At 36.7% G+C, this 14839-nt stretch overlaps 1 protein-coding gene across 6 annotated transcripts in view; it reads right to left on the bottom strand.

Annotated features, from left to right (window-relative positions):
* Window positions 1-14839, bottom strand: part of AP3S1 (adaptor related protein complex 3 subunit sigma 1) — a 65584-nt gene that overhangs the window by 14361 nt on the left and 36384 nt on the right. For 4 of the 6 annotated variants that reach the window (XR_002137042.3, XM_019727835.3, XM_074328587.2 and 1 more), the window contains exon 4: window positions 11931-12002. The exons of the other annotated variants lie outside the window; for them this stretch is intronic. Coding sequence is in view for 3 of the 4 variants with exons in the window: in XM_019727835.3 (XP_019583394.1) it covers window positions 11931-12002 (72 nt within the window). In the remaining variant the exon portion in view is untranslated. The remainder of the gene's footprint in view (window positions 1-11930; window positions 12003-14839) is intronic. 6 annotated transcript variants of the gene reach the window in all.

The raw sequence follows: 14839 nt of genomic DNA, 5'->3' as shown, positions 1-14839 counted from the left end.
ATATTATTCTTGGCTACTGTCTTTCTTAACCCTGCGACTCCCTCCTTGCTCCCTCCTTGCTCCCCATAACCCTCGTTGCGCAGGACGCAACATTTATCCAACCCCAAAGCTGCTTCTGGGCATAGACCATAACTTCTAAATTTCATTTTTTTAAATCAAAATATAGGCAAATGATTAAAAGTTTAAGCCATACAGAAACTTACGTAAGAACAACAGTGTCCATCACCTTTGTATCTGTTATTAGTTTCCTCTATCAAAGATAATCACAGCTGTATCTTATATATCTTATATGTATCTTATATATCCTTCCAGAAAACTTGTTATGCACAAACTTATTAGATGTGTCTATATGTATATCTAATTTACATAAATGAAATCACATTATATACATTATATTTTATAATTCTGCAAGAAAATGAAAAACGTGTTAAAAGTTAGAGGCAGGAAAGAATAAAGATGTGAATTAAGAAAATGATAAAAGATACCGGTGCCAGATACACGTACAAGGATAATCAATGATAATTTGTTGGTTAAAAACAGACACAAAAATACAAAACTGTAAAATGGTGACTATTTTATTAGTCACACTATTATTACACAGCTAAAAATGAGAAAAATCTACAGATCGCTCAGAAATATAGATAGGTTATTAAATGAAAAAGTGAGTGGGATAGAATTATATCTGTAACATGGTCCCACTGAAACTTACAAGAAAAAATTATACACATGCAATACTTGGATATACCCAGAAACTTTCTGAAAAAACATTTAAATACTTCAAAAATACTATTTTTTTAGAGCAGTTTTAGGTTCACAGTAAAATTGACAGAAAGGTACAGAGACTTCCCATACATATAGCCCCTTGCCCAACACACATATCTTCCCCCATTACCAAAATCCCCCACCAGAGTGGTATTTTGTTACAACTGATAAATCTACATTGACACATTACAATCTCTCAAAGTTCAGTTTACCTCAAGGTTCCTTCTTGGTGCTGTACATTCCATGAGTTTGGACAAATATGTATGGACATGTATCCATCAGTATGGTATTATACGGGGTATTTTCACTGCCCTAAAAATTCTGTGCTCTACCTATTCATCTATCTCCCCTGACTTCCCAATCCCTGGAAACCACTAAACTTTTTACTGACTCCACAGTTTTGCCTTTTCCAGAATAGTTGGAATCATATAGTACGTAGCCTTATCAGATTTGCTTCATTCACTCGGTAATATGCATTTTAAGGTTCCTCAATGTCTTTTCATGGCTTGATACTTCATTTTTTTTAGTGCTGAATAATTTTCCATTGTCTGGATGTAACACAGTTTGTTTACCCAGTCGCCTACTGAAGGACATCTTGGTTGCTTTCAAGTTTCGGCAATTATGAAAAAAGATGCTATAAACATCCGTGTGCAGGTTTTTGTGTGGACATGAGTTTTTAATTCCTTTGGGTAAATGACAAGGAGTGTGACTGCAGGACTGTGTGATATGTGATAAGAGTATGTTTAGTTTTATAATAAACCACCAAACTGTCTTCCAAAGTAGTTGTACCATTTTGCATTCCCACAAAATGAGTTAGAGTTCCTGTTGCTTCACATCCTCACCAGCATGTGGTGGTGTCAGTGCTCCCGATTTGGGCCATTCTAATAGTTATGTAGTAGTATCTTATTATTGCTCTAATTTGCTGCAAATGTTTTTTAATAGATAGTAGTTACCTAAAGAAATAGAACTGGCAGACTGAGGAAAAATGGAGACTTATCTTTCATTTTATAGTTTTTTTCTTGTTTTGAAACTTTTAACACATGTTTATGTTACTTTGCCTACTAAAAATAAGAAACCGACCGTGCTATAATTCAGAGGAACAATAATAAGGGCAGTGGCCATGCACATGTTTAAGTTAGTTAACAGGTAGCACAAAGTTGCTGAATATTTGTCAGTGATAAGGAAACACAAGCATGCCACTTTTTACATACGTTTAAAAATAGTAAGAATTCTATCATATATGTGTCAATGCAGAACATGGAGACTTTTGCTTAAAATTACTCTAACATATTTCATATTAAATGGTCTCTATTTTATTGTTTATAAAATATTATAATGTACATGTGGGTCTCTTTTCAAATAGTTTATCTCAGTTATCTTAAAATTCAAAAGTTAAAGAACAAGGCATTTATTTATTGTATGTAACAGTTTTCATTGCCCCATCAGCAAACTATATTTAATATTTATATATATAGTGCTCACAGATGGTGCTCACAGATGGCAGCATCCTGAGTTGAGTAAAGCCTGTAACATCACTGCAGAGTAGAATGAAGATTAAGTCAAACATATTTCACTTTTTAACAGTTATAAGCCCTCTTACCAGGCTGAACCAAGCATCTGAAAAAGGATAAAGGAAAGGAGGTCAGATTAGGTAGATTCCCTTCTACGGACTGGCGTGTGTTTTCAGGGCATAAAAGCTACTTTGCTACAGTTTATGCTAGAAATGAGGTCCTTTGCACCAAACATTTTAAAATTTGACTATATTAATACCTGACTATAGGAGTAGTCAAGTAAAATATGGCATATCTATTCTACTCAATACTTCACTTAAGAATAAAACTGATATGTATATATTGGTGTGGAGGAATCTAAAGATAGATGAAGTCAATAAAGCAAGACACAGAACATTATGTGAAATAAAAACAAACCTAATCACCTACTGAACCAACAGATCCATGCCTACCTTCGAAAATATGTAGAAAAAAAATGTCTGGAAGCCTACCTAGCCAAACAATTGAGAGAACTTACTTCAGGGAAGCAGTGTGGGGTGGGGATGAGTGGCTAGGAGAGGAAGAACAGGTAAGAAGAACCTTCCTGTTTCTAAAGTGTTCTACAACTCAAAATTTTCACTTGATAATGTTATTAATTTTAAAAGGTGCCTGCTAAGAAAATAGTCAGTTCTACAGTAATTTGGTTAATATTATCTTAAGATTGATTCAGTTGAACTGTCTCTGCTGCTAAAAAGTACAGTCTACCCACAAAGTCCTGGGTTTTTTAGTATTATATTATGAAAGAAAATTTTGAAGTATGACAATTTTGAAAATAATTTTGAAAGGAACTGGGAGTATATTTTGTTAGCCTATCAAAATTTTGGTAAAATTTTCAAGATAAAAATAGGAAGGGAAAATATATAATTAATATATTAATAATTAAAAGATTTGTTAATTGCTGACTAATGGACAGCAACAGGGGTACAGTAATTCCAAGTAACAGATAAGAGAAATTGTTTTGGTACACAATGCATTTAATATTTACACAGAATATCAATGTCTCAAAATCTGAAAATTCAAAACATTCAAGTCTAACTGAAAAGTTAGAAAGCTGTTCTACATTCTAGTATTCTGTATTCTGGGGCTGACTATACAGGAATAACTGTGTTTTTTCCTTATAAACAATAAAAAATTTATTTCTCACAATTTGGAAGCTGGGAAGTCAAAGATCAAGGTGCCAGAAGATTCAGTGTTTGGTGAAGGTCCACTTTCTGGTGCCTAGATGGTACCTTCTGCTGGGTCTTCACATGGTGGAAGAGGTAAAGGGCCTCTTTAATAAAAATTTTTTTCCTTTTAATCCTACATATACTTTAATAGTTAATGTTCTCTTATCCTCACCCACAAATTTACTACCTTTGCTCTTCTTCCTTCTTTACCTCATTCCTTCTTACATCTCTGACTTCCTTCTGTTTAAGTACCCTCTTTAGAGTTTCCTTTAGTGAAGGCTTGCTGATGGCAAATTCTCTCAACATTCGTTTTTCTGACAATGCCTTTATTTCACCCATATTCTTGAAAGATATTTTTGCTGATTTAGAATTACAGTTTGGCAGTTATTTTCTTTCAACACATTGTCTTCTAACTTCCGTGGGTGCTGTTGAGAAATCAGTTTCCAATTTAACCACTGTTCCTGGTAATGTGTCTTTTATTTCTGGATGATTTTAAGAGCTCCTATTCAATTTTAGTATCATTAGTCTAGATGTAGATTTCTTTTTATTTATTCCACTTGTGATTCTTTTATCTGTAGATTTGTATCTTACATTAATTCTGGAAAATTCTCAGCCAACAGATATTGAACATGCCTCATTCTTTCTCTCTTCTTCTTCTGAAACTAAGAATAAATGTTTATTAAACCTTTCTCACTCTATCCTCCCTGATCTGTAAACTATTGTATTTTCAATCTTTCTTGTATTTTTATGTTGCATTATGGGCAATGTGTTCTATCTTTTCATTTACTCAGATATGTCTAATCTACTTTTAAACCCATCCACTGAAAATTTTAATTTTCACATTTTTTTCCTCTTCTAGAAATTCTATCAAGTGCTTTTTCAAATCACATGGGTTGTTGTTTTTTTGTTTGTTTGTTTTTTTAAATACTCAGTGCAATTTTTATCCATATTGACTTAAGAACTTGCTGAGTAGATGGGGTAGGGGTGCCACACTTTTGACTAGTGCTGACAGGAGAGGGTGGCACCTGGCATGTCTGGGAATTAGCTTTTGAATTACCCAGCCAGGAGTTTGGTTATACAAAGGAAGGGTTTGAGCAAACAAGTAAATGCATCAGGAACAATGGGAATAATAGGAACGAGAATAAAAATAATCTCTCATGGTCAGAGAAGCAAATTGCAAATATGAAAAAGGAGAAGGCTAGAATAATTTCTATAATGTTGCACTAGACTCTAAGGTATTAAGAAAAACTCAATGATTTTTAATATATATAATGATATAGAAATAGGGGTGTGTGTGTATGGGTGTGTACATACACCTATTTCCTAGCGTGGCTCACAGAGAACCAGGAGTAATATCACCCCTTTAGCAATGAGTATACATACTGGTGCTAAGAGTGTCATTTCTAAACATCACTGCCCACTAAAAGGAACCAGGGTTGCTTGGAGAAATAGCTGACTCGAGGGCTGGGCAGAAAATATACTCGTTCAAGATGTTGTCCACAGAAAAGGCCTGGAAACAATGATCAGCCTCATAATTATAAGCACCTCCAGACTGTGGTTTCTATATACCATTTCCCACTAAAAGGAATCAGCTCTGAAAAGGAATGGCTGATAACATGTCTTGAGCAGGAAATGAACAAAATGAGTCTGAAACATCTTGTACCAGAATACAAAACAGATATCAAAGTGCATGGGGGAAAAGATCATGTCAAAAGGACACAAAAGACAACCTGAAAAGATTCCCATTGGCCAAAGATGGTACAATTTGAGCATCAAAAAGAATAATATCTGTAGTTAAAATAAATCGATTATTATTATTTTTGAACACGGCACCTTGAGCTGAGCTGCCTCTGAGTTCCCGGATAGCTCAGTTGGTTGGAGCGCGTCCTCTCAACCACAAGGTTGCCGGTTTGACTCCCCAGGGGCTAGTGGGCTGCGCCCCCCTGCAACTAGAAATGGCAGCTGGACCAGGAGCTGAGCTGCGCCCTCCACAACTGAGACTGAAAGGACAACAACTTGAAGCTGAACAGCACCCTCCACGACTGGGATTGAGGGGACAGCAACTTGACTAGGAAGGAAGGCCTAGAAGTACACACTGTTTTCCAATAAAGTCCTGTTCCCCTTCCCCAATAAAATCTTTAAAAAATAAATAAATAAATAAATCGATTATTTTAAAATTCAAGTGTCACAAAGATACTGAAAAAATTCAACTATCATTTTTGGTGGGTATTAGTGAATCAAACTGTTGTGAAAACTAGTAAATAAAGGAAAATGCTCTAGAATTTATCGTGCCTTTCATATGTAAACTATGCCTTTTAAACCCATCATCTCTTTCTTTGAATGGATTATTTCATTCAGTTCACATTTAGTGTACTGAATAACGTTATCTATTTTATTTTATTATTTTTTTTAAAATTTTATTTTATTAAATTTATTGGGGTGACAATTGTTAGTAAAATTACATAGATTTCAGGTGTACAATTCTGTATTACATCATCTATAAATCCCATTGTGTGTTCATCACCCAGAGTCATTTCTCCTTCCATCACTATATATTTGATCCCCCTTACCCTCATCTCCCACCCCCCGCCCCCCACCCCCCTTTCCCCCTCCCAGTGTTGGTTAATCAAACTTTATATTATTCCCCCTCTTTTAAACCAGAGATTCTACTGTTTATAATTTCCATTAATGATTATTATCTTTCTCCTTGCTCTTTTAATCAAACACTGTTAGTATTTGTAAAACAAATATCAAGTCTTTCTATCATTGAGTTGCCTTCTTTTCCTACTTAAATGTTCTTATCATACCCTATTCTTTCTCCTTTCCCCCAGTTGAATAAGATAATCAAAATACTTTTATAATACATGTTAAACGTACCCTTCAAAGTCTCTTATCTTTTCCTTCATGTTTTCTCTCTCTTAATCTTTCAGTCCTAGGCTTTAAGGTTATTTCCTGCACTTATTTTTACCTATAATTCAAGCCTCAACCTATCACCATCCTCTTCTTTTAAACTCAATAGGATGTATGACTTTGACAGCTGTGAATGGCTCTGACCACCCCTCCCTGCATTCCCTCCCTGCCTTCCCCAATGAGCAAGATGAGGGAGATTGTTTTTAAGCCCCAGAAAGACTTTTCCAAATTATACCTCAAGTACTTTTTATCATTTTTAAATTTTAAGTGTTTACCCACCATGTTTCCCCAAAAATAAGACCTAGCCAGACAATCAGCTATAATGCGTCTTTTGGAGCAAAAATTAACGTAAGACCCGGGCTTATATAAGACCTATAATATATACTATATTTACTATAAGACCGGGTCTTATATTAATTTTTGCTCCAAAAGGCGCATTAGAGCTCATTGCCTGGCTAGGTCTTATTTTCGGGGAAACCGGGTATCTCCTCTAGTAGTTCTTTTTCATGGAGCGTATGTTCTGATTGTTCCTAGTGTTCCTGTCTCCTCTTGAAGTGGCATTCTTTTTCTCCATTGACTTACTGGTATTTAGGTCTCGTTGCTGAGATATTCTTAATGGCTAGACATTTTTAGTTAGTGAAAAGAAAAGGAGCCTCTCATTCTGAGGACTGCGGTTTAAGGATAGGTGGTCAAACTCCTGAAGAGGGACTGGTCTGCAGGAAATCACTCTGCTCTTAATTTTCCATTCTTCTAGTCTGAAGGGTAGGAAAGACATTTAGGCCTCCAATGAGATCAATATCCCTCATCTTGATCATTGGGGAAGGCAGGGAGGGAATGCAGGGAGGGGTGGTCAGAGCCATTCACAGCTGTCAAAGTCATACATCCTCGAAAGCAAGCTCTTCAGTAGACTCTTCAGCTCTCTCATCTTTGCCCTGGGATTTGGTGCTGTGTTGCAGTACTGGCAACAACCTGGGGCTGCCCAATTAAAGCCACAATGTTCAGGAAATGGGCAGGTAACCAAGTTGAGCAAATAAGCAGACCTTCCCAGCAAACCCACAGTGGACATGTAGTGCTAAGAAATAAACCAAGTTACTCATATTTTATGAGTTATCACCACAGCAGATGTTCGCTGTGTCTGGCTCTATTTTTGGAGTTTGACTGTTGACAGTTCTCAAGCCCCACTACTCTCCTTTCCTCCTTTCCCAGATCTGGGCAAGTTGATAAGAAAGTCCAAGTGCTCCTTCCTTTGCAAGGTTCCTTTTCAAACCATGTAAGACCTGGCTCACGTGTGGAAACCCTCATCCCAGCCCCAACCCCTAACCACATACAACCCCAAGCCAAGCTGCTTTCCTTGCTCTCGCCAGAAACCCTTATTATAGGAATAATAAACTTCTCAGATCAGATCCTCCTGGTGTATGTGTGGCATCTTCAGTCTTTACATCCAAATCAATTCGGGGCTATCCCACTCCTTCAAGGTGACTACAATATTAGCTTATGTGACTGATACAAAAATGTGACTTACAAATTTGTAATGAGAAATTGGTAACAATCACAAAAAGGAAAAGATACTGGCTTAGGGGTTGGGCAGTAGGCCACATGGAAATGTGTACTAGAAGCTACAAAGTTAGTGGTCCATGTTTGTAGTGGCAAAACATTTGGTAAAACTATCAACTGTGATACCCAGGAAAGCAGATAAATTTACCCATGAAAACTCTTTTCTCTCTGACATAGAAACTGGCGATGGTCCACATAGTGGCAGCTTTGTCACCATGGATCTCACAGTAACAGTATGTGAAATGTAATCAACATAATGCTTGAACGAGAAATATTTTGATATTTGTTACTGCAGCATAAACTAGGCCGTCCTGATTGATAACAAAAGGGATATTCTTTACAGCCTCCTCCTTTCATCTACCTAGTTATGGTCCAAAGGCAGGCTGAGGGTTGTGTGCAAAACTTTCTGTACCTGCCCCTAAGAAAATATGAGCCGAGCCACAGAAGATTCCTGCCTGTTGGAAGGTCCAGGGCTGCTTGAAAGTTGGAAATAGTCCTACTTTCATACCATGCTTCCCCGAAATGAGACCTAGCCAAACAATCATCTCTAATGCGTCTCTTGGAGCAAAAATTTATATAAGACCCGGTCTTATATTATATAAGACCGGGCCTTATATTATAGTAAAATAAGATCCGGTCTTATATTACTATAAGACCCGGTCTTATTTTACAATAAGACCGGGTCTTATATTAATTTTTGCTCCAAAAGACACCTTAGAGCTGACTGTCCGGCTAGGTCTTATTTTGGGGGAAACAGGGTAGAAGGGCTGAAAACAAGGCTAGCATTGTTTTAGACAGAGAATGTAGAAAGAGGGAGTGTCTACTTCACTGGTCTCTGACTCTTAGTAACCTGAAGCTTTTGTCTCACTGCACTGAAAAAAAAATTAAAGCAACAGCTTAGCCAGAAAGAAGAGACATAGCTAATTTTGGCAGGTTCTAAAATAGTGACACATTATTGTGTGAAATGAACAGGCTATACACACTACATATTGTATGATTACATTTTTGTTCTTTTAAAGACATATTTCTGTACTTATCTGTACAAAAAAATCTAGAAATATACATACCCTGAAGTGTTAGTGCTAGTGTTAAACAAGGAGGCCATCAGACTGAGGTGGTTCTAATACCTCAGCAGCCTATGTAAGCAAACCAAAACCTAAGCCTGTAAGTGCTTACATTAAGAAATCAAAACCTAAGGACAACCAATCAGAAACAGCCAACTTCACTTTCCCAAATAATATAACTGCTTAAGCTGGAGCCAATCAGATAATCCTTGCTTTGCTTCTGCCTCTTTGCTATAAAAGTCTTTCCCCGGCTCCTGTCAGTAGAGTACTCCTAACGACTTCTGGTTTGGCACTGCCCAAGTAAAGTCAATTTTTGTTCAAATAAACTTAAAATTTTTAATATGCCTCAGTTTATCTTTTTAACAATAGGCAATCTCTGAAATTGAGATGGCTTCTATTTACTTTCCTCTTCTCTGTATTTTCTAATTTTATCTAAAATGAATGTATGTTAATACAAAATAGAAGTTTTAAAAACATTGCATGTCATGTATGGAAGTTATATATGAATAGACCTTAATTTCCCTATTGAAGAAAACTTCTATTCTTTAGTACAAATGTGAAAACTTTATTCTTACAGCAACATTTTACAACAGAATCATCAAGTTTCTTAAAAATTGCTAGATGTATTATATAAGTTAATGATCTTTAAGCAGTCATTTTAAAAATACCTTTTTAAATCATTTTAATCGTGTACCAAAACACAATTTTGAATGTTGTGAACACTAATGCCTAAAATTAACAAAAGTCCTTGTAAGTGTGAAAAAGCATAAGCTATATTAGAGAAAAGAAGTAGAAAACTAAAAATACTCTTTAAAATATGAAGTTTAAGTTCTCTGTCCAAGATGAGTTAATACATGATATCAAATTACTTAGTAAATGAGAAATATGATCTAGAGGATTGACCAATGACAAACGCATCCTTTTGATGTTCACAAATAAAATGCATTCCTTGTGCTCTAGCTTTGGTAGTGGTTACGTAGTACAAAGTGTGATCAAATAATACAGTGAATGTTTAAATAAATAGTTTATTACAGTAAAAGGCACATTGACATTAATCCCCCTCAAAATACCCCCCCTCACTTTGAACACACTTATCCCATCGTTCTTGCCACTTTCTGAAGTAGTTCTGGAAGTCCTCTTTCGTGAATGTCTTTAGTTGTGCTGTCATGGCTGCCTCAATGTCCTGAATCATTTTGACTTTGGGGAAGAGCCAGAAGTCCTACCGTGTCAGATCCCATGAATAAGGTGGATGAGGACACACTGTAATGTTTTTATTTGACAGAAATTGCCATATATCAGAAGCTGTGTGTAACACGGAGCATTGTCATGATGGAGGATGATTTACGGCACACTTTAAAACACACCGCCTCTCAACCGTAGCTCACACCCAACTGACTGCACGAAACAAATTGAAACTTGTCACATACTGTTGCTAAGGTTCGATGCGCCACTTCCCATATTGAAGACCCTGGCCTTTCAGTTGGATGGCACTCGGCAGCAGCATTCATCGTTTCTTTTTTTTTTATCACAACAGAAAGGCTCCATGTCACACATATGTGTCTGGTAGGGCAACTTCTGTCAAACAAAAACATGACCATGTGTCCTCATCCACCTTATCACCAGATCTGGCACCGTGAGACTGCTGGCTTTTCCGCAAAGTCAAAATGACCATGAAAGGTAAATGTTTTGAATCAACTCAGAACATCTAAGCAGCCACAACAGTGCAACTAAAGACAGTCACAAAAGAGGACTTCGAGAACTGCTTTAGAAAGTGGCAAGAACAATGGGATAAGTGTGTTCAAAGAGAGAGAGTATTTTGAGGGGGACTGAGGGTGTCTTTTACTGTAATAAATTTTTTTATTTAAATATTCACCGTATTGTTTAATCACACGTTGTACATTTGCCAAAATTTAGTTAACTGTATACTGCTTAAAACTCTCAATTTTAATGCATATAAATTATACCTCCATAAAGCCGATTTTTAAAATTTTTTGCTAAAATTTTTGGCAGCTTATTTTCAGACTCTTTTATTCAATGGCTTAATTATTCAAAACAATCTGTTACATTACTTAACTTAATACAGAAAAAATTCTGTTCATAGTAAAAGTGAAATCTCTTCCTTCTAAATTCTGTATCACCAATACCCAGTAATACTGGATAGAAGACTGAATCATTCTTCCTTTCTCTCATCTCCACCTTTCAATAGGCTATCGGGGCCTGTCAAGTCTACTTTCTTTTATCCCTACTGCCTTAGTTCATTTCTTTCTGGACTACTGCAACAGACTCCTAATTGATTTCCCTGTCTTTAATCTCCCACCTACCAACCTGACCTATGAAAAGCAGAAAAAAATCTTGCCCCCAAAATGTACAAAGAAATAAAAATGCCAATAAAAGCTTGTTTAAAAAAGATTAAACTGCTTCCGAATGAAGTCCATAATCCACGGCACTAAAGGCACTTCAAAATTAGGTCTCTCGACCGATAACAATCCCTCCCCTCCACAAGAAGCCTGTATTTTATATCTCTGCCTATAGAAACATCCTCTCCTTTTCTGTCTGTGAAACATCTACTAATCCTTAAAAATTCAGTTTAAATTAATTTCTTCCATTTTACACACTTTCAGCAGAGGTAGGTGGTTCAGTTGTGTGCCCATTAACACTCTAAACATACTGTTACTTGTTAATGCCACTGTTTCTTTCTCTAGATGAGAATTCCTCTAGGACAGGGCCTGAATCTTCTTTACTAGGCACAGTGCCTGGCTCATAGTAAAAACAATTTATGAACTGAATAATACATAAAAAATAAATAAATAAATAAATAAATAAATAAATAAAGTATTATTCGTTAAATCCATTTTTACTTTGACAAATACAAATTAAGATTGTTCCTGATCAAAAGTTTAGATTTGACAATACAGAAATAGTACCTTGTCTACATGGAAAATTAAATCCAGTTCACAGACATTTTCAAAACACTTGTCTAATGTTTCCACAAATACCTAAAGAAAAAGGAAAGAGAAAAAGGTTAAAAAATTTTGAGGACTATGTAAGTTTACTTAAATCTATTATCTATAAGGCAGACAATTCTTAATTGTGAACTAAAACTTTTCTAAGTCTATTACCACATTTCTTTTTTTAAATTACAAAATTGTAGTTAAGTACAAAAGGAGTAATTACAAACTACTCTTCACTTAAACTACTTTTTAATGCATTAATATACAAAACAAACTAAACTTTGCTGAAAATAATGAAGAATTAGAGATTCTTAGCATCATTACTTTAAAAGCATTGAAATATACTCAAATCAAGCTCCCTATCCTCATGTGAGAAAAAAATAAAGCTTATTAGAAGTATTTACACGTTTCCCCGAAAATAAGACCTAGCCGGACAATCAGCTCTCATGCATCATTTGGAGCAAAAATTAATATAAGACCCAGTCTTATTTTACTGTAAGACCCGGTCTTATATAATATAACATAACATAACAAATAACATAACATAAACATAAACCTAATATAAACATAACGTAACAAAACATAATATAATACTGGGTCTTATATTAATTTTTGCTCCAAAAGATGCATTAGAGCTGATTGTCTGGCTAGGTCTTATTTTTGGGGAAACACGGTTATCAAGATAGACAGGCACAATCCAAGTCTCCACCACATCTAATTAGCCAGTAATTTCTAATCAGCAAATCAGTATAAAAGATCACTAAAAATTAATTATGGAAAGAACACAGACTTTGGAATCAGAGTTACCTAGGTTCAGACTCTGGTTCGAATAACTTGCATGACCTAGTGTGGAAAAGTAGTAACTCAGCAGGCCTGGGTTGCTCAAACCCCACACATTGCCCAAAGCGGCCTGTTGTCAGACCAGCCCTTGGCTAGCTCCTGGGAACTGAGCCCTTGGAAAGCTCTGTCTGATAAGAGTGTTTTATATGCCTTAGACCTTGGGCTACACTGTACCAGTCTGAGCAAACAGCTTCTGCTACCAATGTGATTTATGGTGATCATCTCTGAGGTTCTGGAGCTTAAGTAACCAAGGTCAGTCACACAGGTTCTTCCTGCCTATGTGACTGACCCCCAATCAAAGTCCTGGACACACAGGCTAAGGTGAGCTTCCCTGGTTGGGAACACTTTGCACATGTCATCATACATCATTTTGGGGATCCGTGTGACTCCAATGAGAAGGGACACCTCGAAGTTTGCACATGGTTTCCTCCACACTTGCCCTCATGTGCCTTTGATTTTACTCTGTATTATTTCACTGTAATAAACTCTCACCACGAGCATAGCAACTTCTGAGTCCTGTGAATCCTAGCAAATCATTCAGATGGTCCTGGGGACCTCTGATACAAAGTATCAAAAATTAATCTCCGGGCCCAGTGGCTCAGGCGGTTGGAGCTCCGTGCTCCTAATTCCGAAGGCTGCCGCTTCGATTCCCACATGGGCCACTGGGCTCTCAACCACAAGGTTGCCAGTTCAACTCCTTGACTCCCACAAGGGATGGTGGGCTCCACCTCCTGCAACTAAGATTGAACACGGCACCTTGAGCTGAGCTGCAGCTGAGCTCCCAGATGGCTCAGTTGGTTGGAGCGCCTCCTCTCAACCACAAGGTTTCCGGTTCAACTCCTGCAAGGGATGGGGGGCTGCACTCCCTGCAACTAGCAACAGGCAACTGGACCTGGAACTGAGCTGCGCCCTCCACAACTAAGACTGAAAGGAAAACAACTTGAAGCTGAACAGCACCCTCCACAACTAAGATTGAAAGGACAACAACTTGACTTGGAAAAAAAAAGTCCTGGAAGTACACACTGTTCCCCAATAAAGTCCTGTTCCCCTTCCCCAATAAAATCTTAAAAAAAAAAAAATTAATCTCTTAAATTCCACCTTGCATAGTTGTCAATATCTATTCTATTTCTATCCCCACTAGCCTTCTCAATGGTAACTTTCACAGATAGAATTACATACAATTACGGACAATTTGTCATCCAAACTGGGGGCTATTAACAGAGAGCAGCTATTAATTATTATTATAATAATAGTATGTAATGTTATCATAATATAATGACAGCCTGGAACAACAGATGTACACCAGGACTTCTCCAAGCAAATTGACATGTGTGGTCACCCTATTCATAGGTGATCTTACGAGACAAAGAGTAAAATCTAAATAGTAGGCTTCTTGATATAACTGCTCTGACCTCAGGCCAATTTACACAGATCCATGATCCAAGGTTACTTCCTGGCATCAATGAAGACAGGTAAGACAGGTGAAACAATGTAGATATGTAACTAGATGGCTATAATCAACATTGTCTTAGACCAGGGGTAGGCAAACTTCTCTGCAAAGTGCCAGAGAGTAAATATTTTAGGCTTTGTGGGCCATACAGTATAGCATAAAAGCAATACCTAAACAAATGAGCATGGCTCTGTTCCAATAAAACTATTTACAAAAACAGGTGGCAGGCTGGATTTGATCTGCAGGCTATAGTTTGTTGACCCTTGACTTAGAGTCACTAAGAGAAATAAGAGGTCTGTAACCAAGAGTATACAGTTTTATTCATAATTTTATTTATGAGAAGTCAAGTTAGTAGGATGACCAAATGTGGGACATACACGAGTCAGCCTCAAATGAGTTTCTAGTTTATTTCAATTTTGTGGTAGGTAGAAAATAAGTATCACTGAGGATCCACCCAAATTACAAACACTTATTTCTCCTCAAGGCCTTAGTGACATGGCCCCTGGAATGACTTTCTTCATTCTATTTCTAACTAATTCAGGTTCATTTTACTTCTTCTTATAACAGATTCTTGTTATGAGGATTGAATGAG

Source organism: Rhinolophus sinicus, chromosome 3 (genome assembly GCF_057876585.1).
Source record: "Rhinolophus sinicus isolate RSI-liver-muscle chromosome 3, RSI-T2T, whole genome shotgun sequence".
Lineage (NCBI taxonomy): Eukaryota > Metazoa > Chordata > Mammalia > Chiroptera > Rhinolophidae > Rhinolophus > Rhinolophus sinicus.
Note: the sequence above shows the minus strand (reverse complement) of the source record. Positions and strands in the feature narration are given on the sequence as shown.